Raw genomic sequence first — 24686 nt, 5'->3', positions numbered from 1 at the left:
GAAAGAAACATTTCAATGACACAAATTTGAAACAAACTTAAAAAGGAACTATACTCATAATAAGAACTTCAAATTCCATAGAGAGCAAATTAATAGTGAATCAAAGTCATTTCTAATATTGCCCGCAAAAGCATTTGAAACCAATCATTAATAAACTGGATTACCTTCCACATCTAATGCCAAGAAACACAAGGTATTAAAACAGAAGGAAGCATCTCTTAAACTCTAAGACCTGATAATCTCTAGATCAGGGGTTAACAATATATGAAATGTCCTATTACATGCATGCACTACAATTTGAAGCATGTACACTTCTTATCTCTTTTGAGATACCAAAAGTATCTTTATACAAAAAATCCATTGATATTGGAAAAGAACATAGAAACATAATATCTATCAAATAGTATGCAAAACATTTATTATATTGGTTACAAAATAAAGTAGATTCTTCCTTAAAAAATCCTCTAGTATTTTCAAACCCCCAGTGACTTAATTCTTGCAACAAATACATCAAAGTTTTTTTGAGAGCTTCCACCTTGAGCCACAGCTCTACTTGCCGCGGCTTTGAGATCCTTCACTCGGCTTTTCATCCCTTCCACCCAAGGACTGTCCATAATCTCCCTCACAGCTCGTTCCACCTCGTCGCTCTCCACTAATCCATTATCATTGCCGATAACTTCCACTCCAATGCAGAGGCCATCGACCAGATATCGGCAGTTTGGGGCCTGGTCTCCAAGGAAAGGCCACCCGATCACCGGCACTCCAGCTAGAGTTATAGCTTCCAGTGTCGAGTTCCAGCCGCAGTGCATGATAAATCCTCCCAGCGACGAGTGGGCGAGTATAAGATGCTGCGGTGCCCAGCCAGGCAGCACAAGGCCTCGCTCCTCGGTGCGTTTTAGAAATCCCTCTGGAAGTAGAGCCTCGAGCTCCTCCATCGACTTGTTCTTTACGGGCACCACCCAGAGGAAACGCTGCTGACTGGCCTCCAGCCCGAGAGCAAGCTCGGAAATTTGCCGCGGAGTCAAGAGTGAAAAGCTTCCAAACGAGACGTAGAGCACGGACTCCACAGGCTGCTCATTGAGCCAGCTCAGGAACCTTTCTTCCTCGGAGTCCTCAACACCGAGGATTCCTTGGTGGCGATCAGTGCATCTGGAGTGAAGTACTTCGATGGGAAGCATTGCAATTTTTTTAATAAAAGATTCATAAGTCAAAGGAGTAATTTCTTTTCCATTCTCTTGCAACAATTATTTAGCACCTTGATTCTCTGTAAGAGTTAGTAAATGAGTTTTGACCCATATTTATAATGACCTTAAGTATATCAATACAAAATGATAATACTCTTTTAGCATATCTTAAATACATATTTAACCCCTTGTCTAGATCACAGACAATCTCCTAATCCTGATCCTATTGGAGATTCTCCTTGGGCTCTCTACCTCATCTTTGCAGCATTGCTGTGGTTGCTCCGCTACCACAATCGAGAAATGAAACCCCCTAAGTGCCACGTGGCATACCACAAGCTTTGCGCTCTCCTCACTCTCATACTCTGCAACCCTCTGTGGCGTCAAGCCTTTTTAGCCTGTGAATAGCTTGGAAGCTTTCTCCATGTGTCGGCATCCACACTATACATCCACATGAACTCACACTTGTCAATGGCAATCCAGATCTTGTCAACTCCATTGCTGCAGCAACGAGTAATCCGGTACGCTATCACATCCTCGTCATAACTCCCGTTGCCCTCCTCATCTTCTACGTACCCATCGGAGTGTGGAACTTTAGAAACAAGCTCCCATCTCTTGCCCTCCATGTCAAGCTTCCATATACCAACGTGATCGTATTCATCACATTCCACTAGCAGATAGCCCACCATGAATGCGTTGTTCTTGCACGCCACCACTGATGTGTTTAAGTCGAGAGAAGCATCGGAGACATAACTTTCCAGGATCTCCAACTTGTAGAAGGACAACTCGTGGCTTTCTAGATCGTAAGTGGCCAACTCGCCACAACAGTAGAGAAGGTAGGCTTTGTTGTTGTTCCGATCAAGACAGACATCGCTCAAGAGCTCCAACTCCTTGCTATCGAGTTTGCTCTTGTGAGCCTCTAGAGCTCCATCGCCCGAGTCGTAAAGAATCACCTCGCGCTTTGCTTCGTTGTATACCACTTGCTCCAAGCTCTGATTATCCGGGGACAAGGAGCAGTGCCAGATATTGAAGTAGCCCTCCCTGATACAACCGGTAATGTTTGCTAGCTCCTCCCGCTGGTTTGTTTGTGTGTGATGGACATGGATGCCTGAGCCATTGGTGAAGCAGAGCAAGCGAGAACAGGGGCAAGAGAGCTCCGACTGGTTGTGAGTGTGGCACATTGGCCATTCGCTCCACTCCTCCTTGTTGGTGTTGAACACAAACAAGCCCGGCTCGTCGCTGGAATTGAGAACGATAAACGAGGAAGAAGATTCCATGATAACTTTCGGATCTGGAAATGGAAAGATGTCCCTTTTGATTGCTTGTATGAGCTTCTTCACCTTCGTCGTGAAGCTTGGATTGAAACTTGGCCATCAAGAGTGGACGAGTCTCGAGAAAGAAGTACGCGCTGTTTGACCAAAAGCTTTCTGGAACTATTCACGACTTTGTCAATTGCTCTCTCCGACAGAAGTTGTAAAGTTCATGACTTAGTATTTCCACTGGCAATATTTCCAAGAGTAAGAAGATTGTCCTTTACAATGTAATTTTGAGGTGAGAAGTATTTACGTTGTGGTTGATATGCAGACTAAGTGTTGGAAGTCAATGGTACTAACATAACATTCATTATAGTTACTAGCGCCCGTGGTTAGTTCTTTGGACAAGCATCGCAACTCGGGAACTATAACGCGAGGAGCGGTGCTGGCCTGAATAATACGACTCTAGAAACCAAAACGATTAGACACACTCAAGACCATTTCACCAAACAAACCTCTGTCCGACGACGAAGAAGCCGATAGAAATCTCTCAAACTTGCTGCTGGGAGGTGTTTGATCCAGTGTTGGATCGAACAAGCTTGATTGTTGCTGCTGCTGCTGCTGCTGCGGTACTTTCTTCGCACCCCCAGAGAACTGCAAGTAATTCGTCAATCGAGGAACCAAAAAAATATCCTCTTTTCCCATACCGCGAAATTCACAGGCCGGTTGTGCAGTGTGACGAGCCCAGAGAAAAGCCTGAGCGCGTAGCTTGCGCTCTCCTCACTCTCATACTCTGCAAATCCATACCCTCTGTGGCGTTTAGTCTCTTTATCTCTGGGAATGTAAACTTCTACCAGAGGTCCCGCTTGCACCATTATATCATACAGCACTCGCTCGTCCACTCGATCATCCAGATTACCTACAAAAGCAAATCTTAGAGACCATCTTCCAATGCCCAGCGCTTCACTTACTCACATACAGAGTCGCATCGACGTTCCCTCCCGGCATCGCGGAACCCTAACTAGCAATTTACCCTTTTGCCCACACCAAGAACCCTAGTAAAAGGCACGAGATGCGAATATGCTATCCAGTTTTAAAGAAAGGGCTTAAATTTAGGGCACATCGCTGCCGTCTATTTGCAGCCGTTGGATAGAAGTAGTACTACCATTTTTGAAGTACGCTGTGTGTGTATATAGAAAATTTCTTGCTAGTACATAGGTAGTACATTGCTCGTGGAAGATATGGCGCAGGCAGCGATAGGCCTAGGGCTTGTGCCATACACGCGCTCGCCGCCATCGCCATCGCTAGGATCGATCACAGGGAGAGCGATCGCAGTGAGGAGCAGGAGGGCGAGATCGTCGGGAAGAATGTCTGCCGTGGTTGCCAAATTCGAGCTCCCGCCGCTCCCCTACGAGATGGTAACGCGCTGCGCGATTGCGATCGATTGGATTTCCTCCTTTCTTTTCTCGACTGTGTGTTCTAGAATGCGCTGGAGCCATTCATGAGCAAGACGACGCTGGAGTTCCACTGGGGGAAGCACCAGCGCGCATACATTGACAACCTCAACAAGCAAATCTCTGGGACGGAGCTCGAGAGCCTCAAGCTGGAAGACATCATCACCAAAACTTATGGCGGTGGAAACGCCCAGCCAGCTTTCAACAATGCCGCGCAGGTCTATGGCTTTGTTCTTTCTCCATTGAGATCTCTCACAATTCTCTCTTTGGCAGGCATGGAACCACGACTTCTTCTTCCACTCCATGACAGCCAAAGGGGGCAAGGCTCCCAGTGGCGATATCTCCGGCTTGATCAACCGGGACCTCGGCTCCTACGACAACTTCGTCAAGGAGTTTAAAGCCGCCGCCACTACACAGTTTGGATCCGGATGGGCCTGGCTCTCCCGTAAGCTCGATCTTCTTTCTCCTCCACGCAAACAGTTTCGTCCCTCTTGCTTGCAGTCAAGGACGGGAAGCTGATCGTCCAGAAAACAGCCAACGCGGTGAATCCACTCGTGTCCGGAGAGACTGTAAGTTTGCTATCTTTCCCTCCCTCTCTCGATCTTGTCCAGATCTAATGGCCGTGACTTGCAGCCACTGCTCGTCCTCGACGTCTGGGAGGTAAGCTTTCTCTTCGTTTCTTCGTTTCTTATCATCTTCTTTTTTCTCCAGCACGCGTACTATCTGGATTTCCAGGTTAGCTTTAGCAACAACCGATCAAAGTAAGAAGCTGACCATGATTTGATTACAGAACCGCCGCCCAGATTACGTGGAGACGTTCCTGAGAGAGCTTGTCAACTGGGACACTGTCAATGCTCGCTTGGAAACTGCTACTGCCAAACTCTAGTCTGTCTCTGTGCTAGTAAAAGAAAGAATGTTTGTTTGTGATGCAGTAGTTGCTCTCCTCAATCAAGTGTGTTAAAAACAAATCAACTACATGTATGAACAATCAGCACCAATGCTCTTCTAAAAAGTAGATAATGATCCAATGGAACTTTACTGGTAAGAGAGTTACCACTTAGTGTGATTCATAACTTCAAGCCATCAATTGGGCTCCAGCCTGCTACTCCCGTTGCAAGGCTGCGATGAGCTTCCCTGAGCAAAAATTCGTCCACGGCCATCATCCTGAAACAAAACCATCCAGAGTAAGTAATCTCACGAGCAGCAACTTTTCATTCTTCTTTACCTTGCACATCGAGGCTGTAGATTCCGACTCGGTCACTCCGGCAGAGGCGTTCTCCTGCTGGTGAAAAGCATCCAAGGCATCCACAGTTAGCTGCCACCCGCAGTAAACAGGCCCCGGGCCAAACGTGCCATTCGCAGCCGATAAAACGAGGCCGTTCACCCAAGGACAGAAGCTCCGATGGCAACGAATCGGATCGAAAAGCGTGTCTTCGGCTTCTTTCACTGTTCCAGAGTTTCCATTCAGAAACAAGTCAGTCAATCAAAGGAAATGGGAAGTACCTGTTGGAGCACTGTTAACATTGACGGCTCGAACGTTATCACCGACTGCTGCCACCTCCACGGACCCCTCCGTCATCTCTTTCGCTATCGTTCCTATGGAGCACCCAGTCACCACGGCATTTGTCGTGTCTATGGTTCGCTCTTCTGAAAACCCATTGCGTGGCCTTAGGCTCGCTTTGGAGCCACTTTCCCCGGACTCGTCCCCACCACCGGCACAGTCCTGGGCTGCTGTTAGAGGCGTTGAGTCGCAAACGAGGCCAGGGTCACCTTGATCCACTACTGCGTCTACCACGGCGTCAGCTGGTTCTCCCGCGACACTCTCGGTCTGAAGTTCAGATAACTCCGCTCCTTGAATATCAGCCTCGTTGCTCTGAACCCTCTGACTGCCGAGTCGAATGCCTGCCATACCGACGCTTCCACCGCATCCAGTAGCAGTGCCAGTGCTGATAACAGCAGCATTAGTTTCCCCGGTCGCCTGTTCTTGGATAGCCGCCGGCGCATAAGAGTTGCTCTGTTGTCCTTGAACAGTACTGTTGGGCTCGTCAAACAGCCACTCGTTCTCTGTATATCCACTTGCAGCAGTGTGCTGCTGGGCATCATCCTGGGGAGCGAACTCCACGCTGTCCATAGAGTCTTCCATCTTGTTCTGGAAGCAGGTATCTATGGCATTCACGGACGACGAGCATGGATACTCTCTGGTGACTCTTCTTCGCAGGTTCTCCTGACGTACTGGCAAGCTTCTCGCACTCCTGTTGTAAGTGTTGTCAGGGACTTCAAGGCTAACAGTCCGTTCAATGGCGGTTGCCGGCCCAATGCAGACCTTCTTGTTCTTCCGGTCTTCAGTCTCGCCTTCCTGCTCGCACGTAGCAGCGTTGCCACTGACAGCCATTCCAAGAGAGTGCTGATCAGCTGCTAGGCTCTCTGGCACGCGCTTGCGTTTTGAGGATTCGGCAGCGTTCTTTCCCTCGTCTTCATTGTCAAAATCTCCATTCGTACCCCCAGCGCTCTCAGCCCTGAGCTGTGGCACGTACGTGGAACTGTCACCCTGAGCTGCTGTTCCCTGGTGATCATCCCGTGGCCCTCTCGACTCGTAAGATGCTACACCGCAATCTCCCATCTCACTTCCCTCCGGCTGCTGTTCTGGTCGTGCTACAGGAGTGACATTCAAGTTGGTTGGCGAGGCCCTTGCTGCTGTGATAGTCAGCGATGGTGGCTTCTGCTCTGTCGCTTCGCCAGCTTCACCACCTTCCAACCGCTGCCTTCTCTTGTGAATGTCGATGCTACTCGCTGCGCTGGCTCCTCGAACTAGGGGAAGACTTTTGTTGTCCGACGATGGATACTCGGAACCTGTACTTCCGCCACCCGGACGAGCAACTGTCTGAAAGCGTAAAATAGGAACGCTGGCTCCGCAGTAGACACATTCCAAGAGCGTCGAAGCGGTCTGTCTGGCTCCCCTGCTGTCACCTTCTTTATCAGATCTTGGCATGGTCCGCTTCGCCCGCTTGAGGGACGCAGAAGCCTTGTTAGGCTTTCGTGAAGAGTGGGCTGAGTAGTCTTCAAGATCTCCAGCGTGTGGGAGCAACCGAGCTTCCCAGCCACAAAAGCTTATGATCCTCTGTGCCTGCAGATGGAAAGCCCATGATTTGTTAGTGACAATCCGGACACTGTAGAAAAACTATCCACTGTACCTTGACAAAGTCATCTGTCAATGGTCCCGCTCCATTTCTTTCCGGGAAATGCATTGCAGGCAGTGAAAGCAGGCGCTCAATCTGAGGACCTCTGGACAGCCTCATCTGATCAACTGCAAAAGTTGAGACAACCGGAAGACTAGGAAGTTGAAGCAGCGCGTCACACCGATCATTGTAACCACCAATCAAAGCCATAGCAGAGCTTGGGAATTGTGCCAGGGACTCGGAGCACGCATTCCCCTTCCATGGACAAGACCTCTGATGGCTGGTTTCCAGCTGCTTCCGAAACGATTCTGAGGCAGCTTCAACTACAACGTACGAAGCGCCGATTCAAGCATGTTTGACAATTGATTGCTAGTACCTTCAGTCTGCAATGGTAATGCGAAGCTGAGATGCGTGTCACACCCCTCACACGCGATCATATCAACGTCGACATTGACCCAGCCTTTCCTTGCGCAAACGGCCGGACCGATCACCTAGGGAATCCCAAAACCAGAGGGTATTAGCTTTTCCTCGAGCAGTAAGAACTTTGCCAAGTAAATCTATCTATGCTCAAGCTGTCAAGGATTCTAAGAACAGGAAAAGCAAAGAGAAAGCACAGAAAAAAAAACTAAACTCCTTACCTGGGCATTCCAGTTGCTGGTTCTAAACGTGGATAGACGCCTCAGTAAATCCCCACAGTCCCATGGCCTACAGAGGTGCCTGTGAGAGCTCGATCCAGACACGGCTGCGGTGCTTGTGCTAACAGCAGGGCGAGGCGGCCCAGCACTGGTACCTGAAATCGCTGGCCTCTTCTGGGCTAGGCCATGCCAATCTATGCTCGCATAATTTCCCTGGACGGCAAGGGTTGGACCCGCGGAGCTGCAAGGAGGAGAGAAATTAGAGCAATGGCCATCCAATGCGATGCCGCTAAACCCCTACAACCCCGAAGATCACATCCCCTCGCAAGCTACTCGCACAGCACAGCTGCCAGCGCCAGAATCACGGCGAGCGACGGCGCTGCCGCGGCGCCACCGCGATACACATTGGAGGAAAGATTTCGATTGCTCACCTCGCAGTAGGCGTCGGGGGCGAGACACCGAATAGCGGCCGCTCCATGCGCCTCTCGGCAGCGTCCTCCGCCATAGCCGAGACCTCCAAAATGTTTTTCCCCTCGGCCGTAAGTCTATGTGACGTCCGTCAACGACGGCCCGTCTTCCGCACGTCAGCCCGTCCCACCCCAAAAATAGCCCCTCCACCGTCGATGCCACATCTGAGATTTCAACGGCTCACAACAAAGCCGTTAGCTTATCGTGGATTATTACTATTTACATTACATAGTACGTCTCTATACATTACCACCACCGTGCTGTGGCCCGTGATTTGTTCCTTTGTTCTTTCACTCTTTTTAACTTCTCCCAGCTTGTGGGAGGTCCCTTTGTGCTGTACACGTTTTCAATCGCGCATTTATCATATCAGCGTAGCGTTTTAATCGTTGCCTGTCCGCGAGCGTCAGTGCCAGGGGTGGATTTAGCTGCAAACAAGGGCCCTCCACGAGTAGGAAGTAGAGGAAAGTCACGGCTTTTCCATAAGCCACGCTTGCGTTTGCTACGTTTCCCATGAGCTCTTCCACCTGTGAGAAAGCGAGAGAGTGAGAGAAAGCTCTAAATCTTTGGAAGAAACTTAAACTTGAGAGAGCTTACCGCTCCAGCTCGGCCGACTGTCAGGGCTGCCTGGAAGATGATCTCGACTGCGTCTGGCATCTCCACGCTCCCTGGAGAATCGAAAGAGTAAGTTGGAATGAAAACGAGATATAGTGTCTAGATCGCTTACCGTCCATGCTTCGCAAGTGAGCAGCATAACCATCACCTCGATCAACTGCGAGAGAAAACTCGTGTTCTACTTGCGTGCAAGTGGCAGCGCCTTCTTGATCTCTGGGCATTCCCAAGCCTCGGGGACCAGTTGCCGGTGCTGCCCAGGCATGGCACACTTGCAACGCTTCCTTCCAAATCGCAAGGCATATCAAATGCACAGAGAGTGATTCCAAAGGATGGCCAGAGTTGAACTGCAAAACCAAGGGCTCCACACCAAAAAGTAAAACAAGTATAAACGAACCTTATCTGTGGCTAGCTCGGCCACCAAGCGAGCACAACACTGCAGCGCAGATATCCTCGTTGCGGGGTGAGGAGATGGTGCTTCAAGCGTGTCGCCAGAATCAGGATGATGGTATCCTTCAGACAAACCTGGTGGTGTGGAACCTCGACTGCCAGCACCACCTGAAAGAGGAGCATGTAGAACTGGCGATGAAGACTTTGTAAAGTTCTTATGAGGTGATCCTCCTTTGCTTCCATGCTGGTCATTCGGAGAGGCACTGAATGTTAGCGACAGTGCTTCTGGCGAAGTGAACCGTTTTACTACCACATAGTCTCGCTCTATATACTCCATTGAATCCACCACTGAAAAAAAAAAAAAACGAAAGGGAAAGATAAAACAATGAGCTTGGAGAAAGGAAATTAAAAACATAAGCACCTGTTCTTGGAGAACTGGATCCTTCAGCGTCCTGGCAAGCCTCAGCCTCTGCCATATGATAAACCTTCCCAGTTTCTTCATGATCTGGAATGCCTCTTTGCTCCTTGAACAGATTAGGAGGTGAATTTGATAGCTTCACGCCTGTGATTCGAGTTTGCGGTGGCTGCTTTACAGGAATATCGATTGTGCCTTGCGGTTCCTCATCAATCAGGAAAGGGAAACAATCTTCCTGATGAGAATCCAAGGAGTCCACGTCCGTATGAGTGGCTTTATGAAACGGCCTCAACGAGCTTGGCCTACGGGAACAGACAGAAATTTCAAGCACTTGAGGAAATCCAACTAACTTCTTACCTCATAAAGGGATGGTTAAAGAACTCCTCAAACGAAAGACGCTCAACTACACACACAAAGGTGTGTCAGGCAAAGAAATTCTACATTGAGATGCCAACCTGGATTCCGTCGAAGCAATTTACGGCACATATCAATGCAATCAGGATGAAGCTGAGCTGCATGAGGGAACTGGACCTCATTCTTTGTTATGTTTTGCAAAAGCTATAACACGAAGAAACAACGAAAGTCAAGACTTTGCTTCAAGGATTATAGCTTACCTACCTGGACATGATTATTTCCGGAAAATGGCGGCCTTCCGAGAACAAGCTGATAGAGAATGGCCCCAACGCTCCATAAGTCAGCCTGTACAAGGAATGGCTGGTGAACAAAGCAGCCTCTACACGACATAGACACGTACCTTTGCATCATATTTTTGACAATGTAAGATCTCGGGAGCCATGTACAAAGGTGAGCCACAAAGCGTCTCCGCCATACCTTGAGGTTGCAGTGACCTGCAAGCAAAGAAACAAGATATAGAAACATGGAGCAAGGAAGGGAGAGCTATACCGCGCAAATCCAAAGTCAGCAATCTTGAGAACAGCATTGTGATCGTTTGTTGATAGCAGTAAGTTCTGTCCTCAATCAAAGAAGTAAAACAGTGGCGAAGAACTGGACTCTTGAAAGCATACCTGAGGCTTTAAGTCTCTGTGGATCAAGTTGTTCTTCCGAAGAACTTGGAGGCCAGAACCTATCCATCAAAACCTTTAGATTCCCTCGTTAGAACTAGGAATTCTTCCACATACCAAGCTGTTGCATGATATTCCTGGCAGCCGATTCACCAACTTTGCCATGGCGATGAATGTAGCCAGCCAAATCTCCACCAGCGCAGTACTCCAAAATTAGATAGATGCGATCGGGAGCCTGCGAATCCATCCATTCATTCACTCGCGATCTCACAGCGAAAAAGGAAGAAAAATCCCTCACACAAGCGCTCAAACAGTACCTCGACAATATCATGCAAGCGGATGATATTTGGATGATTCGCCTTCTTGAGGATGGAGATCTCCGACAGGAGGCTCTCCTGGAGCTTCTTATTGAGCTTCTCAGTGCCAATCTCCTTGATCGCGACCTCATGCCCTGTGATTTTGTGCCGCGCCTTCCACACCACCGCAAAAGACCCTGCTCCAATCTCCTGGCTGGTGATGTAGTCACCGATTGCCCTCGGCTGATGGGCCCGCTGCTCCATCCTCGTCGCAATTCGCCGCGATCATTGCCCTATCATCGATCGATCGCTCGCTGCGCGGCGGTGGCTGGAAGAATGCGTGAGAGACACTCAATACCTTGCCATTGCTAGGGTTTCAAGCATTTAAACGTGAAAAATCTAGGATTGGATTAGCTTAAGAGGAAGTTTAAGCACATGTTTGGTTTAGAAAGCGCTTAAACCAGAGAGCCGAGTGCTTGGGATAGCGCTTGAGGTTGTTGTTAAAGTCCACGAAATGGAGGCCAAATCTCACGCTGTAGCCATCGTTCCACTCGAAATTGTCCAGCAGAGACCACGCAAAGTAGCCTCGAACGTCGGCTTTGCTCCTGGATCATCCAAAAAACTCGTGAGAAAATCATCGATGATCGTGAGAAAACTCTAGTTTTTTTAAGTTCTACCTGATGGCTTGGAGCAAATTGGAGATGTAGTCGCTGTAGTATTTCACTCGCGTGGTGTCACGGAGAGATTGTTTGAGCGAGCGGGAAGGATCGTTGAATTCATCCACTCCTGCTTTGCCGAGTGATTGAGGTCGAGAAAGAAACTGGAAACTTAAAGCTGAGCTCTTACCGTTTTCAGTGATGATGATCACCGGATTGTTGTAGCGCTGAGCAACGTAAGTGACGAGCTTTTGAAATCCCCATGGAACAATGTAAAGCCAATCTGATGCCGCCTGGTCGAGAATCACAGCATCAGACAAGTGTTATGAATTTCTGCAGCTTACTTTTGGTCCAATTGCGACTCCGTTGTTCTCAACTGCAGAAGGAAATGAATCGTTTAGAAACATGGCTGCAAAGATTTTATGTGCTTCTTACATGACGACGCGACTCTGGAGTCCTGGAAGTAGTAAGTAACCTGATTACTCGGAACCACTTGACCGGCCTTTGCATAATTCGAAGTGTAGTGGTTTAGTCCCAGAAAATCCATAGAACCTTTAATCGCAGCTGCCTGTTCCGGTGTAAACACAGGCAGTCTAGTGCCTGCAGATGTTCGCATGGACCTTGGATAATCGCCAGACACAATGGGCTCTAGAAACCTGTTGAGCAGCCGACAACGCTTTTAGCCGTGCATTATTGTAAAGATCAAGAAAAATACCATCCAAGGTCGAAGTCCAGTCCTCTTTGGGCAGCCTCTTTGTCTGCTGCCGAATTTGTGGACGGTTCGTACCAGTTGGAGTTGAGAGTTATACCAATCTTACCACCTTGCTTAGGCTGTTGCATTGGATGCTAGTTTATCACACCAGAAATCTAAAGACCACCATTTTACCTGGTACTTCTTTCGGTAGATATCGACGGCTGCGGCATGCGAGAGTAACACATTATGTGCTGCTATGTAAGGTTCTGTGGCAGAGTTTCCTTTGGAGCACGACGTGCACCTTGATGGAGGACCCGAGCCACTTGCGTAGCCCGATGTAATGAAAGATAGAGGCTCATTGAAAGTAATCCAGTGCTTGACTCTGTCTCCAAATGCAGCAAAACACGCTTCCGCGTATGCTGCGTAATTGCTTCTGTAAATCACAACCAGAAGATATAAGTCAACCAACGGACAGTGTCACGGAATCTTACACTATCTGTGGACTCAACCATCCACCGACGCTATCTTCGAGAGTTTGAGGCAAGTCCCAATGGTATAAAGTGATGTATGGTTGAATTCCTGCAATATAAATACAGGCCAGTGTCAACGATGGCTGACAGCAGTGGCTGACCCTTTACCTTCGTGTAGCAAACTATTGATGAGCATATTATAATGGGCGACTCCAGCAGCATTGAGATTCTTCGTGTCTCCATCTTCAAAAGCGATGTGAAAAAGCCGTGACAACGAACTTTACATTCCCTCTACCTGGATATATTCGTGACCAGGAGATAGAAAATCTGTACGCATCCATATTCATGTTCTTCATTAAGCCAATATCTTCCTGCAACTCGGAGACTTTTAAGCCTCTAGAAATACAGCAACGAAGAAATTGTCTTTTACCCGATAACGGTGATACTGATCTTCGGCAATATCTCCATTTTTTCCCTCTTTAATCTTCCCTGGAGATTTTCTAGAAACGAGTAAAAATCGCAAGCTACATTGAGAAAAAAAAACACGCTAGAACCTGGAGTGTGCGAGAAAGTGTCCCAGATGCTCGGCTTTCGACCATCCTCTTTCACAGCCCCTTCATACTGGGAAGAAAACAAACACGATATTGTGACATCCCAAAAGAAGAAAATAAAGCAGGGATGCAAGAAAAATCTTCCTTTCCATACCTGATAGGAAGCTGATGCAGTCCCAAACACGAATCCCTTGGGGAAGCTACATCGATTGATTCGATGCTTCTTATGGCCGCCGCCAATCCCTAGAGCTGCTCCCGCGCTCAAGAACCACAATGCGGCAAAGATCGCGAGCTGGAATCGCTGCATTGCTCAATCTACATCACATTCTCCCATCAGCGCCACAAAATCTACCACCTCGATCGCCTGGATTGAGAACTCACCAGGAATGCGACGCACAAGACGCCCTCCACCGCCCTAGCGCTTCCAAAAAGCTCGTGCCAGAACTACTGACTGGCATTTGCCTCACTTTATCCCACGTGGCGGATTTGATGGATGCGTTTGAAACTTAGGGCTAACGAGGCAAAGTGTGTTTTAGGGTTTTAGGGCAGCTCGGCTATGGCGAGGCCGGGGGGTGGCGCCAAGCGCGCGCGGCGCGACAAGGGGCTTGTGGTGGAATTCGACGAGACCAAGCGCAGGTAAGTGTGGATTTTGGAGCGGCAGCGAGAATGCGAGGCTGGGCTTGTGTTGGCTGTAGGGAGTTCCTGACGGGATTCAGGAAGAGAAAGAATCAGAGGCGCAAGGCAGGGGCTATGCAGCAGCAAGCAAAGGAGAGGAAGAAAAAACTCGCGGCGAGGCAAGAGGTAAAACATTTCTAGAGATCAATCCCTTCTTCTCTGCAGAGCTCTTGCATCAAGGTTTAATACAACTTGTCTAAGTTCTAGTCTATTGTTTTTGCCTCACAGAGGCGGCTGCTCAGGAAACAAGCGCTTGGATTGCAACAAGATCCCGAGAGTTCTCATGATCCCGAGGAAGTTGACGACCAAGCGGAAGGCGATAATCTGGAAGGTGTGCTAGACAAGGAACCATTCCTCTCTAATAATGTTGTTCCTTGTCACAGAAACAGTGGTTTACGAAGACGATCAGACAAGGACCGTGGTGAATACATGCCCGATCGAAGACAGTGATGTAAAGTCGAGGGCTCGTCCGAGCGGCAAGAAGAAAACCAGTCACAAATCGAAAAAAATCCAAAAGCTGACGCTTCCATGAAACCTTCCCAACTGTTGAATAGTTCGAATGGATCAGAGCTATTCCTTCTCTTGAAGATGGTGTAAAGAGTTTTGGCTCGAGGCCACCGTTGCAGAGCCTGATTTTTTGGGAAAGACTAGATCAAGCTTACAATGCAGATAGCCGGAAGTATGCCATGACGAGATCGATCAAGAGTTTAAGCAAAACAGAAGGTTTGGGTCGGATCAAGGGCAAATCGTGAGCCCGGTTCCAGGCTCGATCTGAAGAAGCTGTTTGTAGACAAGGTGTTGATCAAAGCGTTGCACAAATATTTTGGTGACAAACAAACGTTAGCGATGATCCAGATCAAGGAGGGTGGCAAGTAAGTTTAGCATGAAACGTATGCTAGCTGGTATATAGATCTTGAAAGTGTTTCAAATGCCCCTTGATTAAAGTGTGATTACTATATCATAAAAGCTGTAGAGAGGGAGAGAAATAAATTCCTTGGCTATTTCTTTTATTTATCCAAGGGGAAAGAGGAATAGCTTTTTAGGTAGGGCTTTTCTCCTCCCAGTGTTTTGGGTGGGTTTTTGTGTGGGATCGCAATTGGAGGTGGGGGATGGAGCAGCAACATTTGTACCAGCAGCAGCAGCAGCTATTAGGCGAACCAAACCGGTATTTTGAGCTGGAACAAGCAGTCCAACAGTTGAGGCCTCTTGTGATTCAGGTGTGTGGATTTCCCATGTTTAGGGTTCCAACTGCTCATGTTTGGTGATTGATCATCTCCAGGTTTTGAAGACCCAAATGTACCACAACACAACAGCTGCTGTGGATCTGAGACGAGGTTGGTTGGGTGGCAAATCCCTCCCCCCTGTCCCAGAAAAAATGAGAAAAAATATCCCCCCCCTGCTTCCAACCCCAGCTAGTCTGACTCACTGTTGTGTTTTGTGCCACAGGGATCAGGAGAGTCCGAGAAGTTTGCAAGCAGCTCCGAGCTGAGACGGTGCTCCTGGCCAAGACGCGACGAGGAGCACCGGATCACAGCCCGGCATTTGAAGCTGCTCCTCATGTCCCCAGCAATCTGGAGCAATCTGGAGCGAAGAGACACAAACCGGATCACGCCTCCCATCAATCACCTGTTGTTGGCGGATCTCCCTCGACTGTGAACTTCGTCATTATGCAGCCGGGGGAAGACCAGAAAGTCCCAGTGGCCTCGACCACAGCGTGAAAAGGAAAAGAGGAAAAGAAAGAACCTCACTCACAGTTGCCTAGGAGCATTTTTTCATTCTTTGTCTCCGGTCCCCTCTTCGTCAATGCATCTTCAGATCCAGAAGATATATGTAATCTGTATTGAGAAAAACGCGTAATGGTTCTCCTCGAGCATGATGTTTACCTCTCTTCAAGCCGAAATAAGGCCGACGTGAGCAGCGAATGTGACTAGAAGAGCTGAAACGAGGTATGCTCCAGCGACGATGTGTAACTCTTTCATCCCCAGGTGCTCCAAATGGTGATGGAAGGGTGCCATTCGCAGCAAACGGCGTCCAGTTCCGTGAACTCTCTTCGTATACCTGAAGTAAGCAACCTGTGATAGGAAAAGAGAGCTGATAGTGGAAGAAGAAAGAACGAAAGATGGTGCTGGTTACCTGAGCCATGACTGAGACTGTTTCGATGACAAACACGCCCGACGCGATGAAGAGAGGAAGAAACAAGCCCGTGCATGAGGCCATCGCTGCAAGAGCCGCCCCAAGAGCGAGGGAGCCGGTGTCTCCCATAAACACGGACGCTTTGTGCCGGTTATGTAGTAAGAATCCCACGCAAGCACCGGCCATGGATGCTCCGAAAACTCCCAGAGCTGCAAGGGAAGAGAGACTGGCCATGGCAAGCTTTCAATGCTGCTTAAGCTTACCAGGATATATGGGAAGAACAGCCACGGCCATTCCCGCAAAAGCCAGAGCAGCAGTTCCGCCAGCAAGACCATCCAGACCGTCTGTGAGGTTGACACCGTTGGCCATTGCTGCGAAGCAAAAGGCAGTGAGTGGAAGATACCACTTGCCAATATTCCACAAGCCTACTGGAGGTGGCAAAGGCACCAGATTCTTCCTGTAACCGAAAAAAAAAGGAGAAGATATCGGCCAAAGTTTGAGCTGACATGAACATACACTTTGTATGGAGAAGGCAAGCCCGCTGAATCCAGCCAGAAGAAAAAACACACGCCACTGACCACCTACAAGGAGCTTGTTTGTTGAAAGAAAAAACTTGAGAACAAAATCAGCAAACCTCGAGAAGAAACTTGATCGGTCCTGGAACTCCATAGTTATGCTTCTTCGCCAGCGACAGAAAATCGTCTAGGAGGCCAATAGCTGCAAAAACCAGGGTCGCTGCTGCTACTCCGGCTACTTCTGTGGACGAAAATCTGGTTACAGCTCTCGCAACTCCGACTCCCACCGGAATAAAGAACAGGCCACCCATTGTTGGTGTTCCAGCCTTTGAAAGATGCGAAGCCGGGCCCTCTACTCGAAATATCTGCTGGGCCTTGAGCTTTGCAAGCAGCGGCACGCAGTATGATCCGAGGCAGCCAGTTGCGACTAGCGAGCAAACAAATGGAGCTGTGAGAAGAAACGTAGCACTGGGACGTCGGACAGCTCTCCATAGCAAAGAATCGACGAAAATAAATGCTATGAACACAACCGAGGAAAGAATCAAAGTGATAACAAGACCTCCTTGCCTCCTGGAAAACAAATAAATAAAACTACGATTGTAAGTGAGAAGGCAGACAAGGATTACCAGTTACTCCTCTTCGCACGAGCTGCATTGGCACCACCCGCATTTTCTATCCCAGATTCTTCTTCTTTCGCAGAAAAACCGAAAACATCGTCAAATGCTGCTGCTTTTGTGGATACAACTTTGCAGCACGCCTGTTTGCAACACAATTAGACAAAGAAAAGAATATAAACTCACTCACAGAACGTCTTGGCACTGTCTTGTGCAAGCTCCCAACCGGATAAACCACAGCTGAAGCGCTCACTCTCTGCGAAGTTAACGAGTTAGCAAAGCAAAGTAACGAGAACCCAGTTACCTGGACGAGACAAAGTGGCACCATGGCACCACAAGGCAGTGCCAATGTCTTCATTCTTCCTGGAAGAGTAAAAACCTAAGAAGTTCCAAATAGCAAACACCAACCTTCGGAAAAAAACGGGGGGAAAAAGAAAGAAAGAAAGAAAGAAGAAAATGAGCTGCTTGTTATTTCCTCTTGATGTACATCCACCCCTGCTTATTCTCGAGAGCTCCCATTCCTCTTCCACCCAGCTAGTGCATGAAAGTTGTCTGGTAAGTCGGTGGTGGCGGCGGAAGCCCGGGAGCAATCTGGTAACTGGTGTAAGGCGCTGGAGATTGTGTTCCATAAATGTTGGAGCTGTAGATAGAGCCATCGACCGCGTAGACATAGCTCCCCCCTGCCGGTGTTCTACTCCTGCCATTTGCTACACCCCCTGGAGCGTAAGTCGAGTATGTTGCGGGAAGCCGAGCATCGTAAGCTGGCGCCGGCGCGAGGCTGTAAGGGACCTCGCTGAAAACTTGGAATTTGTCCGCTGGCCTGTTAAAGTAGTTTCTGTCGTAGCCTCCGTTTCTCGGACGCTTTGCCTGACCTTTAACCGAGCCACCTGTTCTCTTCCTCTCCGACTTGGTCCTCTCTAAAAGAACTACTCGCTTGTGTAGCGGGGACGACGGGTAGTCGTCTTCTAGCCGGTAGTCCTCTATGCATTTTATCACGTTCTTGACAGCGGTTAGCTCTTTAGTCACGGCATCGACCTGTGGCAACGAGCAAGGGAATGTCTGAGTGATTACCTAGTAAAAAGCAGTGCTTACCTGACCCTTGGGACCATTGCCAGGCTTGTTGTGAACGTTCCTTCGTGCGTCTTTCAAGTAAGTCTTGAGTAGAGATACCGGCTCTAGACGGTCCATCATGTCAAATGCGTGTGCAAACGCAAGAGCCTCGATTTGCTTTCCATCAGCAGCAAGATGATCCACGATCTCTGCAAAGAAAACCAAACAAGAAACACTTCATTAGAACGGCAGCACAAAGAAATGAATCCTAGAGTCCCAAACACACAGGCAGCCAGAAAGAAGAAAAATCTAGGCAAAAAGGAAAAGAAGGAAATAGAGAGGATCCTCCTCCCTCGCTCTCTCACACTCGCTGGAGCTAAAGAAGACCAACCCGGAATCTTATGCGACAGATTAAGAGCCTTGCAAAGAGCAGGCGACTGCTTTCGTCGTGCGACGGCTAGAACCAGTTTGCACAGCTCTTCCTCATCATACTCGGAGCTGAGACCATAAGCTACCAAGAGCTGAAGGAACGCTTGAGCATCCAAAGAGTTCCCCTCGGGGCCATCCTGGATGTCCATGTTGGACTTCCACTGCTGGGCCACTTCCCTCACCAGAAACTTTATATCGAGTGGCACCTCTGGATGATCGACACCAAGTACCGACGACAATGCCTCTAGCAAAAGAATGCAAGCTCTCCGGTTGGCGGGAGCGGACGATCCCACTTCGTTGCTACTAGAATCGAGCTCCGGTGGATGGTAGTACCCCTGGATCGCATCCAGCACCAGCCGTGCCGGATCGCTAGCGTGCTGCAGAGCCGACGGCATCTCAATCCGGAGAGCACCCATGTCCTTCTTGTGATCGATCACATACTTCCGGAGCCCTTCTCCATCCATGTTCTCACACAGCGACTTAAGATATGGACGAACTCTCACCTCCGCCGCCTTGTCCTGGGATGCAGTCCCAGCGTCGCAAGAAGAGGAGTCCTTGAGCGGTGGGATCTTTGCTGGAGAGTAATCCACGACAATGTCGGTGTCCATTGGCTGGATTCCTGGCTCTTTGCCCTGCTGCTGCTGGTTCTCTACTGCCTCTACCACTGCTAGATCCCGGTCCTTTCGATTCAAGGCGTCTTCCTTGTCGGAGATTTCGGCGTCGCGCTTGGCGATGTTGCCTTGGATTTCCCTGCTCCGGGCCTCGAAATCCCGCTCCATGGCAACTAGCTGCTCGTACCTCTGCCTGAGATTCTGCTCCTTGTCGCTCAAATCCTCCTTGAGCTCGCTCCATTCCACGGCCAGGGCAGACCCTCGCAAGCTCCGCACCGCAAGAAACGCCTCCTGGAGCTTACCGATGCGCTCCACAGCCGTGGCGATGGCTGCGCCGAGAGAATCGGGAGCTCTTCCATCCATGGTGACCATGGGACAGAAAGAACCCTAAAACAAGAACGAAGAAATGGTAAAATTCTTTATTCCGTTTTATATCAACTAAATAATGCGACACCTCAGCAGTTGACCGGGCGTCTATGGTCAAACTTATTCAATGGTCAACTCTTCTTTCTCGATTTGATAGATCCGGATCGATCGAATCAATCAGTAGGGTTTCTCGCCAATGTAGTTCCCGGGAGGATCGTAGTTGCAAGTCATGAAAACATCACCACTGCTGCAAGTAACGCGCGCGCATCCAATCCTCTCGGAATCCCTCCACACGATCTGGGTGTAGTGGCCGCACTGCTGCCCGGATTGGCACGAGTTGGATCCATAGTTGTACCAATTGCGCTCCTCGATCCAGGCATTGGCGGCCTCGGCCGGGCTCCAGGCCTTGCCGCCGCCCCAAAAGATGTTCTCGCCGTAAGGCCCATTCGAGTGCTGGAGGTAGCAATTCCCATATCTCGCGCGCTGGTTCGCCCAATCCTCCGCGAATGCCTGGAGCTTGGAATCCCAGATGAGTGGCCTCAATCCCAATCGCGCGCGCGCATCGTTCTGGGGCATCATGAACTGGGCCGCCAGGCTCGATTGTGGCGGCGCTGGGATGGATGGAGTGCTCGGCCAGGGCGACGGCTTCGGGGATGGTTTCTTCCTCATTGGCGGCGGCGGCGGCGGCGGGGATCGCTTGAATTTGTAGGCGTAGCCGTAGTACTTGTTGAAGTAGTATGATCCCCTGTTATGATACTTCTCATCGACGTACTTGTTCTTCTTCTCGCGGTAGTACGAAGCATCACACACGCTCGCGAGCAGCAGGAAGATCGCAAGAGAAATCGCTGGAAGAGACATCTCCATTTGTTCTTCTCTCCTTCTTGGAGGGAAGATCAAGAGAAGAGAGACGAAGGAATCTAAGAGAATCTTTAAGAACGAGACAATGAATGGGGGTGGAATGGGTGTGGCTTATATAGTCAAGAGATTGGTCCCATAGGGTCACTATAGCATAACGTGCATTCCCATGACTTGGTGTGTGATGGATGGCACGACGCCTCTCCGCCATGGGATCCGCCATCGCCACCATAGCCGTGAAGAAACCATCCCATGATCATGAAAAAAAACCACCGAATCGATTAAACAATACCTCCCCAATCCAGCGATTTGGACTTGGGACGCAAGGAACATGAAGCGATACTTTCTGTTAGATTTCTGCGCTATTATTTTTATGATGTTTGGGCGTTACACGATTAAAACTGTCCAATCTTGTGTACAGCAATCTAACATGCCCAACCGTTCTTGGCGCGAAATTTTCACCCGGCATGCGGGTGGAGAATATTCTCAGAATCTTGTTTGAAAGGGAATATTCGATGAGTTGTGCCTAGGGTTCTAAGATTTTAGGGCTCTTGCGGAGGATGCGCGATGGGGAGGTTTTCGCCATTGTCGCCGAATTCAAGGCTTGCGCGATCGCCAGGGATGGCGCTCGGGCGAGGAATGCGCACGCTCTCGCGATTCGCCGAGGCCTGGCGCAAGATCTCTTCGTCGCGAATGCGCTTGTGAATGTGTATTTTAATTGCGGGAGCCTTGTGGACGCGGTTGCGGTGTTCCACGGCATGGCTAGATGCGACGCGGTGACATGGAACACGCTAATGCTGGGGTATGTAGAGAATGATTTGGAAGAGACGAGCTTGAGAGTTTTTGAGAGGATGATTGACGAAGGCTGTGTTCCAGATGGCCGGAGCTTTGTTGCGGCGATCAAAGCGTGCTCCAAGCTGGCGGAGAAAGAACAGGGCCAGCAACTGGAGGGTGGGAAGGTCGTCAAGCTCTTGTCTTTGGATCGAGGTATGGCTTTGCTTTCCGAGGCAGCAAACGCTGGATTGAGCTCCAATGCTTTTCTGTCAAACACAGCGATTGGCATGTACGCGAAGTGTGGAAGCTTGGCCGACGCTCGGAGCATCTTTGCCGCTCTGGAAGATCGTCGGGTCGTCTCCTGGACTGTTTTGATGCTCGGTTACTGCGAGCACGGTGAAGCAGATGCTGCGTTGGATTTGTTCCGGGAAATGCAAGCTCAGGGGTGCAAGCCAAACTCGCGGACGTTTCTTGCGGTCCTTAAGGCATGCACCAAACTGGCCGAGAAAGAAGCAGTGAAAGCGGTGTGCCTGGAAAGAGTCATGACAGTTCACTCGCGAGCTTTGGACGGTTTTGGCGAGCTAGACATTCAGTTGGCCAACGCTCTTGTAGACTCGTACGCCAGGTGTGGAAGCATTTGGGATTCTCAAAGGGTGTTCGACGGCATGAAGACGCGGAGTGTCGTGTCTTGGACGTCACTCATGCTGGGATATGTTGAGAACGGGCAGGAAAATCTGGCTCTGGAGTTACTTTCACTCACGCAAGAGAAGATGGATGCGCAGATGCTCGTTGCTGCTGTCAAGGCATGCACTACTCTAGCAACCAAGGAACTTCACACGAAAATAGATGGAAAGCCTATCAAGGTGGCGGCCCTGGAAAGAGCCATGGCTGTGCACTCTCAAGCTGCAAACCTTGGACACGATTCAAGTACTTTCCTGGCGAGTGCATTGGTGGACTTGTATGCAAAGTGTGGGAGCTTGGCGGACGCGAAAAGGCTTTTTGACAGGATTCCAAGACCGGGTGTGGTGTTGTGGACTGCTCTCATTCTCGGCTATGCTGAAACACAGGAAGAAGAGCAAGCCTTGGATTTGTTTTCTTCCATGACGCGACGAGGTTGTCGACCAAATTGCCAGACTTACGTCGCTGCGTTGAAGGCTTGTGCTGCAGCAGGCTTGATCAAAGTCGGAAGAGAAATTCACGCGGAGGTGTGCAGGCATGGCCTTGAAGACGAGGCAGTGACAGCCAATAGTCTGGTGGATTTTTATGCAAAGTGTGGAAGAATGGCAACCTCTCAGCAGCTCTTTGATTTGCTTCGGGAAAGAGGCTTGATCAGCTGGAATACGCTCATAACAGGATACACTCACCAGGGAAACACTGGATTGGTGTTTGATTCTTGGGGGAGAATGCAGGACGAAGGTGTGCAACCAGATGTGGTAACTTTCGTTGGTGTTCTCAGCGCTTGTAGTCATGCTGGTTTGGTTCACAGAGGCAGACAGCTCTTTGCAGCTATGGCTTCCAAGTTTGGAGTAGCTCCAGGGATTGAGCACTACGGGTGCATGGCTGATTTGTTTGGACGAGCTGACGAACTAAACGAAGCGATAGCTATGGCGGAGACAGGACCAAGCACGGTAGCATGGTTGGCCGTTCTAGCTGCCTGTTGCAAGCTCAAGAACGTCGAGGTGGGAAAGGCTGCTTTCAAGTCATTACTGGAAGCGACGGACAGTGCGGCAACTTACGATCTGATGGCCAACATATATGCTCAAACACCTTCGCGACAATGAAACGAGCTTCATGGTGAGATCATTTTACAGCTTTTCAAATGGTTCTAAAGTTTTTGCAGGATCGAAGTTCCTGACCTTTGGGTGGTGCTCCTGATTTGCAGTCCTCTTGGCCCGAGCTCGCCTGTTTTGGAACCAGTAGAAGACGTTCACCTCCTCGACTGGCCCATAAAGCCGGAGGCCGTCGGTGATGATGGTGATGTCCTTGTCTCCTGGAAGTAAGTCGCTGTTCTCAAATATATACTCAAGGATTGATATCTGGACAGGCGTTGGTTTCCAGCGAGGCCGAGTGGCTCCGGGTGGCCGTTCGGTGTTGCTGGACGAGCCTCGGAATCCTGGAAGATCAGTAAAGGTGGATTTTGTTTTCTTTTTTTCTCTTTTTCTAGCATCAAAACGAGATTTTGTTTTTGTTGTTTACCAGATTTGTGAGTTCGACGCTGCCTCTCAGCGTCCATGCTCGCTTTCTGGCGTTGGATGCTGAAGCGAGAGATCTCTGAGAACTGCCTGATCTGTTCGGCAAACTGCGCGAGCTGATCCTCGGTCATGACTCGACTGTCCCCGGTTGTCGGAAGCGCCGCCGGCATTGGCAGCTGCTGCCTCTGCATCAGCAGCAGCGATGGCGACGAACTTCCTGTAAAGGGGGAAAAAAAGAAGAAACCTCCTCTAGTAAGCGTTTGTAGCTTGGCTGATCTTCTTCTTACCTGGAACGGCCACAGGGATGACAGGAATTGGCATCACCGCCGGCGCCTGAGCCTGCGACTCGGCCACTACAAATCCTGGGGGAATGTGAGGAGAAATTGGAGGAGGAGCGCATTGGGTTTTCTTACCAGTGGGTCGTGATGGAGAAGGAGTCGCTGATCCAGGCGCCATCGCCCCTCTCTCTCTCTCTCACACCACACACACACACGCACACACACAGGAGAAAGTGGAAGGGACCTCGATTTGTCAGAAGGTGAAGCGCTAGGGCCGCTGACTTTTAGTTGACTTCAGTGGTCGTTGACTGAGAGTGTTGACTTGGTTATATTGAGACAGTTTTTTCTGCATGGGATCCCTTGTGTTGCTACTTTTGGGAGTCTTGCTTGCAGAGAATTACTATCAAGTGTTTCTTCGAGTCGAGTGATTTATTTCTCTTTTGAAGCTGCAAGACAAATATCTAACTTTCCACATCTTTTAAGGTTCTTTTAAGGTTGTGTTTTTTGTTTCTTAATTGAACAGGAGAAGATCTAAATCAATCTAATGATAGATTACATGAATGTTTGTGTACATGTAATCATTGGATTGATTTAGATCTTTTTTGTGTTCAATTAAGAAGGAACCTCCCTTCTCTGATGAATTATCTCCTGCAGATTGTCAAGGGGCCCAAGCTGGCACCAATCTTGGTGGGGGTGAGGAAGCAGCACAAACTCTCCGGCAAACCACGGTAACGCTGCAAATCCAATCAATTTTTATGATTTCAAAAGATCGAACGAACCTTTTGGGGTGGAAGGGAGCGCTTCAGTTGCCATGTAACACAGTTGTTCCATCTACCTCTGTAGTAGTGTGTCGAAGGAAATCTCCAAATGTCAGGGTGCATACAATACAGTGGAACAAGAGGAAACTTGATAAAATGGAAAAGC

The 24686-nt window shown here is 49.3% G+C and overlaps 12 protein-coding genes across 15 annotated transcripts; 3 read left to right on the top strand and 9 right to left on the bottom strand.

The window, feature by feature from the left end:
* Positions 1-473: 473 nt before the first annotated feature.
* On the bottom strand, positions 474-1178 carry LOC9634235 (UDP-glycosyltransferase 88F5). Its single transcript, XM_002981847.2, has one exon. The coding sequence runs from the start codon at positions 1176-1178 to the stop codon at positions 474-476; it is 705 nt and encodes a 234-aa protein (XP_002981893.2).
* A 1477-nt stretch (positions 1179-2655) lies between these two features.
* LOC9634851 (RNA-binding protein 7) lies at positions 2656-3480 on the bottom strand. The gene is made up of 4 exons (XM_024687025.1): positions 3406-3480; positions 3142-3353; positions 2950-3088; positions 2656-2899 (listed from the first exon to the last, which is right to left on the bottom strand). Exons 1-4 carry the CDS (start codon positions 3440-3442, stop codon positions 2814-2816), a joined length of 474 nt encoding a protein of 157 aa, XP_024542793.1. The 5' UTR covers positions 3443-3480; the 3' UTR covers positions 2656-2813.
* A 171-nt stretch (positions 3481-3651) lies between these two features.
* Positions 3652-4886, top strand: LOC9634234 (superoxide dismutase [Fe], chloroplastic). Its single transcript, XM_002981958.2, has 7 exons — positions 3652-3852; positions 3918-4106; positions 4162-4333; positions 4390-4457; positions 4522-4548; positions 4600-4623; positions 4679-4886. The coding sequence occupies exons 1-7, from the start codon at positions 3676-3678 to the stop codon at positions 4772-4774; spliced, it is 753 nt and encodes a 250-aa protein (XP_002982004.2). The 5' UTR covers positions 3652-3675; the 3' UTR covers positions 4775-4886.
* LOC9634233 lies at positions 4824-8234 on the bottom strand. Its single transcript, XM_002981845.2, has 7 exons — positions 8131-8234; positions 7703-7940; positions 7441-7555; positions 7080-7387; positions 5392-7012; positions 5114-5334; positions 4824-5052 (listed from the first exon to the last, which is right to left on the bottom strand). Exons 1-7 carry the CDS (start codon positions 8202-8204, stop codon positions 4972-4974), a joined length of 2658 nt encoding a protein of 885 aa, XP_002981891.1. The 5' UTR covers positions 8205-8234; the 3' UTR covers positions 4824-4971.
* A 98-nt stretch (positions 8235-8332) lies between these two features.
* LOC9634232 (serine/threonine-protein kinase ATG1c) lies at positions 8333-11273 on the bottom strand. Its single transcript, XM_002981844.2, has 13 exons — positions 10921-11273; positions 10721-10838; positions 10607-10665; positions 10485-10549; positions 10336-10429; positions 10200-10280; positions 10037-10139; positions 9939-9984; positions 9588-9883; positions 9174-9514; positions 8892-9123; positions 8762-8832; positions 8333-8691 (listed from the first exon to the last, which is right to left on the bottom strand). Exons 1-13 carry the CDS (start codon positions 11161-11163, stop codon positions 8467-8469), a joined length of 1974 nt encoding a protein of 657 aa, XP_002981890.1. The 5' UTR covers positions 11164-11273; the 3' UTR covers positions 8333-8466.
* A 9-nt stretch (positions 11274-11282) lies between these two features.
* Positions 11283-13755, bottom strand: LOC9634850 (beta-glucosidase 13). The gene is made up of 14 exons (XM_024687023.1): positions 13652-13755; positions 13425-13585; positions 13274-13340; positions 13150-13208; positions 13015-13090; positions 12888-12962; positions 12741-12828; positions 12442-12682; positions 12271-12386; positions 11991-12211; positions 11900-11931; positions 11746-11848; positions 11577-11685; positions 11283-11504 (listed from the first exon to the last, which is right to left on the bottom strand). The coding sequence occupies exons 2-14, from the start codon at positions 13575-13577 to the stop codon at positions 11327-11329; spliced, it is 1518 nt and encodes a 505-aa protein (XP_024542791.1). The 5' UTR covers positions 13578-13585; positions 13652-13755; the 3' UTR covers positions 11283-11326.
* A 52-nt stretch (positions 13756-13807) lies between these two features.
* LOC9634231 (ribosomal RNA-processing protein 17) lies at positions 13808-15774 on the top strand. Of its 2 annotated transcripts, none has more exons than XM_024686917.1 (6): positions 13808-13906; positions 13966-14071; positions 14174-14276; positions 14329-15162; positions 15225-15279; positions 15392-15774. In XM_024686917.1, the coding sequence occupies exons 1-4, from the start codon at positions 13827-13829 to the stop codon at positions 14475-14477; spliced, it is 438 nt and encodes a 145-aa protein (XP_024542685.1). In that variant the 5' UTR covers positions 13808-13826; the 3' UTR covers positions 14478-15162; positions 15225-15279; positions 15392-15774. The 2 variants fall into 2 exon arrangements, with proteins under 2 accessions (XP_024542685.1, XP_024542684.1); XM_024686916.1 differs by having other exon boundaries at positions 14153-14276.
* Positions 15413-17570, bottom strand: LOC9634230 (phospho-N-acetylmuramoyl-pentapeptide-transferase homolog). Of its 3 annotated transcripts, XM_002981842.2 has the most exons (9): positions 17512-17570; positions 17398-17463; positions 17220-17350; positions 16713-17163; positions 16595-16659; positions 16342-16535; positions 16079-16287; positions 15829-16017; positions 15413-15780 (listed from the first exon to the last, which is right to left on the bottom strand). In XM_002981842.2, the coding sequence occupies exons 1-8, from the start codon at positions 17563-17565 to the stop codon at positions 15835-15837; spliced, it is 1353 nt and encodes a 450-aa protein (XP_002981888.2). In that variant the 5' UTR covers positions 17566-17570; the 3' UTR covers positions 15413-15780; positions 15829-15834. The 3 variants fall into 3 exon arrangements, with proteins under 3 accessions (XP_002981888.2, XP_024542682.1, XP_024542683.1); XM_024686914.1 differs by having other exon boundaries at positions 15637-16017; XM_024686915.1 differs by having other exon boundaries at positions 15637-16017; positions 16713-17160.
* An 86-nt stretch (positions 17571-17656) lies between these two features.
* On the bottom strand, positions 17657-19677 carry LOC9634229 (FRIGIDA-like protein 3). Its single transcript, XM_024686913.1, has 3 exons — positions 18649-19677; positions 18300-18466; positions 17657-18242 (listed from the first exon to the last, which is right to left on the bottom strand). Exons 1-3 carry the CDS (start codon positions 19667-19669, stop codon positions 17742-17744), a joined length of 1689 nt encoding a protein of 562 aa, XP_024542681.1. The 5' UTR covers positions 19670-19677; the 3' UTR covers positions 17657-17741.
* A 20-nt stretch (positions 19678-19697) lies between these two features.
* Positions 19698-20602, bottom strand: LOC9634228 (pathogenesis-related protein PR-1). Its single transcript, XM_002981840.2, has one exon. The coding sequence runs from the start codon at positions 20525-20527 to the stop codon at positions 19841-19843; it is 687 nt and encodes a 228-aa protein (XP_002981886.2). The 5' UTR covers positions 20528-20602; the 3' UTR covers positions 19698-19840.
* Positions 20603-21088: 486 nt separating this feature from the next.
* On the top strand, positions 21089-23094 carry LOC112350576 (pentatricopeptide repeat-containing protein At2g13600-like). The gene is made up of 3 exons (XM_024686985.1): positions 21089-21320; positions 21395-21505; positions 21572-23094. The coding sequence occupies exon 3, from the start codon at positions 21580-21582 to the stop codon at positions 23071-23073; it is 1494 nt and encodes a 497-aa protein (XP_024542753.1). The 5' UTR covers positions 21089-21320; positions 21395-21505; positions 21572-21579; the 3' UTR covers positions 23074-23094.
* Positions 23061-24228, bottom strand: LOC9634849 (putative WUSCHEL-related homeobox 10). The gene is made up of 4 exons (XM_002981839.2): positions 23898-24228; positions 23772-23846; positions 23489-23701; positions 23061-23405 (listed from the first exon to the last, which is right to left on the bottom strand). The coding sequence occupies exons 1-4, from the start codon at positions 23938-23940 to the stop codon at positions 23098-23100; spliced, it is 639 nt and encodes a 212-aa protein (XP_002981885.2). The 5' UTR covers positions 23941-24228; the 3' UTR covers positions 23061-23097.
* Between the last annotated feature and the right edge of the window lie 458 nt (positions 24229-24686).

This window comes from Selaginella moellendorffii, unplaced genomic scaffold (genome assembly GCF_000143415.4).
Source record: "Selaginella moellendorffii unplaced genomic scaffold, v1.0 SELMOscaffold_51, whole genome shotgun sequence".
NCBI lineage: Eukaryota > Viridiplantae > Streptophyta > Lycopodiopsida > Selaginellales > Selaginellaceae > Selaginella > Selaginella moellendorffii.
This window is presented reverse-complemented; position numbering and strand designations above follow the sequence as displayed.

What these genes read in the sequence shown, in the direction of transcription:
- LOC9634235 (XM_002981847.2), bottom strand. Translation starts at nt 1,178, where the DNA reads ATGCTTCCCATCGAAGTACTTCACTCCAGATGCACTGATCGCCACCAA.
- LOC9634851 (XM_024687025.1), bottom strand. Translation starts at nt 3,442, where the DNA reads ATGCCGGGAGGGAACGTCGATGCGACTCTGTATGTGA. An exon ending in ACCGGCCTGTGAATTTCGCG is followed by an intron (nt 3,089 to 3,141) that starts GTATGGGAAAAG and finishes AATTACTTGCAG; the next exon opens with TTCTCTGGGGGTGCGAAGAA. An exon ending in TTCTTCGTCGTCGGACAGAG is followed by an intron (nt 2,900 to 2,949) that starts GTTTGTTTGGTG and finishes TTTGGTTTCTAG; the next exon opens with AGTCGTATTATTCAGGCCAG.
- LOC9634234 (XM_002981958.2), top strand. Translation starts at nt 3,676, where the DNA reads ATGGCGCAGGCAGCGATAGGCCTAGGGCTTGTGCCATACACGCGCTCG. An exon ending in TCGTCCTCGACGTCTGGGAG is followed by an intron (nt 4,549 to 4,599) that starts GTAAGCTTTCTC and finishes TTTTTTCTCCAG; the next exon opens with CACGCGTACTATCTGGATTT. An exon ending in CGTACTATCTGGATTTCCAG is followed by an intron (nt 4,624 to 4,678) that starts GTTAGCTTTAGC and finishes ATTTGATTACAG; the next exon opens with AACCGCCGCCCAGATTACGT.
- LOC9634233 (XM_002981845.2), bottom strand. Translation starts at nt 8,204, where the DNA reads ATGGCGGAGGACGCTGCCGAGAGGCGCATGGAGCGGCCGCTATTCGGT. An exon ending in ATTACCATTGCAGACTGAAG is followed by an intron (nt 7,388 to 7,440) that starts GTACTAGCAATC and finishes CGTACGTTGTAG; the next exon opens with TTGAAGCTGCCTCAGAATCG. An exon ending in TGTTAACAGTGCTCCAACAG is followed by an intron (nt 5,335 to 5,391) that starts GTACTTCCCATT and finishes ACTCTGGAACAG; the next exon opens with TGAAAGAAGCCGAAGACACG.
- LOC9634232 (XM_002981844.2), bottom strand. Translation starts at nt 11,163, where the DNA reads ATGGAGCAGCGGGCCCATCAGCCGAGGGCAATCGGTGACTACATCACC. An exon ending in GCTTGCATGATATTGTCGAG is followed by an intron (nt 10,839 to 10,920) that starts GTACTGTTTGAG and finishes ATGGATTCGCAG; the next exon opens with GCTCCCGATCGCATCTATCT. An exon ending in CAGTCGGCCGAGCTGGAGCG is followed by an intron (nt 8,692 to 8,761) that starts GTAAGCTCTCTC and finishes GCTTTCTCACAG; the next exon opens with GTGGAAGAGCTCATGGGAAA.
- LOC9634850 (XM_024687023.1), bottom strand. Translation starts at nt 13,577, where the DNA reads ATGCAGCGATTCCAGCTCGCGATCTTTGCCGCATTGTGGTTCTTGAGC. An exon ending in TCTACCGAAAGAAGTACCAG is followed by an intron (nt 12,387 to 12,441) that starts GTAAAATGGTGG and finishes CCAATGCAACAG; the next exon opens with CCTAAGCAAGGTGGTAAGAT. An exon ending in GAGTCGCAATTGGACCAAAA is followed by an intron (nt 11,849 to 11,899) that starts GTAAGCTGCAGA and finishes ATTCTCGACCAG; the next exon opens with GCGGCATCAGATTGGCTTTA.
- LOC9634231 (XM_024686916.1), top strand. Translation starts at nt 13,827, where the DNA reads ATGGCGAGGCCGGGGGGTGGCGCCAAGCGCGCGCGGCGCGACAAGGGG. An exon ending in AACTCGCGGCGAGGCAAGAG is followed by an intron (nt 14,072 to 14,152) that starts GTAAAACATTTC and finishes TCTAAGTTCTAG; the next exon opens with TCTATTGTTTTTGCCTCACA. An exon ending in GGAAGGCGATAATCTGGAAG is followed by an intron (nt 14,277 to 14,328) that starts GTGTGCTAGACA and finishes TCCTTGTCACAG; the next exon opens with AAACAGTGGTTTACGAAGAC.
- LOC9634230 (XM_002981842.2), bottom strand. Translation starts at nt 17,565, where the DNA reads ATGAAGACATTGGCACTGCCTTGTGGTGCCATGGTGCCACTTTGTCTC. An exon ending in CGATCAAGTTTCTTCTCGAG is followed by an intron (nt 16,660 to 16,712) that starts GTTTGCTGATTT and finishes AGCTCCTTGTAG; the next exon opens with GTGGTCAGTGGCGTGTGTTT. An exon ending in TGTTCTTCCCATATATCCTG is followed by an intron (nt 16,288 to 16,341) that starts GTAAGCTTAAGC and finishes CTTCCCTTGCAG; the next exon opens with CTCTGGGAGTTTTCGGAGCA.
- LOC9634229 (XM_024686913.1), bottom strand. Translation starts at nt 19,669, where the DNA reads ATGGTCACCATGGATGGAAGAGCTCCCGATTCTCTCGGCGCAGCCATC. An exon ending in TCTGTCGCATAAGATTCCGG is followed by an intron (nt 18,467 to 18,648) that starts GTTGGTCTTCTT and finishes TTTTCTTTGCAG; the next exon opens with AGATCGTGGATCATCTTGCT. An exon ending in GCAATGGTCCCAAGGGTCAG is followed by an intron (nt 18,243 to 18,299) that starts GTAAGCACTGCT and finishes TCGTTGCCACAG; the next exon opens with GTCGATGCCGTGACTAAAGA.
- LOC9634228 (XM_002981840.2), bottom strand. Translation starts at nt 20,527, where the DNA reads ATGGAGATGTCTCTTCCAGCGATTTCTCTTGCGATCTTCCTGCTGCTC.
- LOC112350576 (XM_024686985.1), top strand. Translation starts at nt 21,580, where the DNA reads ATGTACGCGAAGTGTGGAAGCTTGGCCGACGCTCGGAGCATCTTTGCC.
- LOC9634849 (XM_002981839.2), bottom strand. Translation starts at nt 23,940, where the DNA reads ATGGCGCCTGGATCAGCGACTCCTTCTCCATCACGACCCACTG. An exon ending in TTCTCCATCACGACCCACTG is followed by an intron (nt 23,847 to 23,897) that starts GTAAGAAAACCC and finishes ACATTCCCCCAG; the next exon opens with GATTTGTAGTGGCCGAGTCG. An exon ending in CATCCCTGTGGCCGTTCCAG is followed by an intron (nt 23,702 to 23,771) that starts GTAAGAAGAAGA and finishes CCCCCTTTACAG; the next exon opens with GAAGTTCGTCGCCATCGCTG.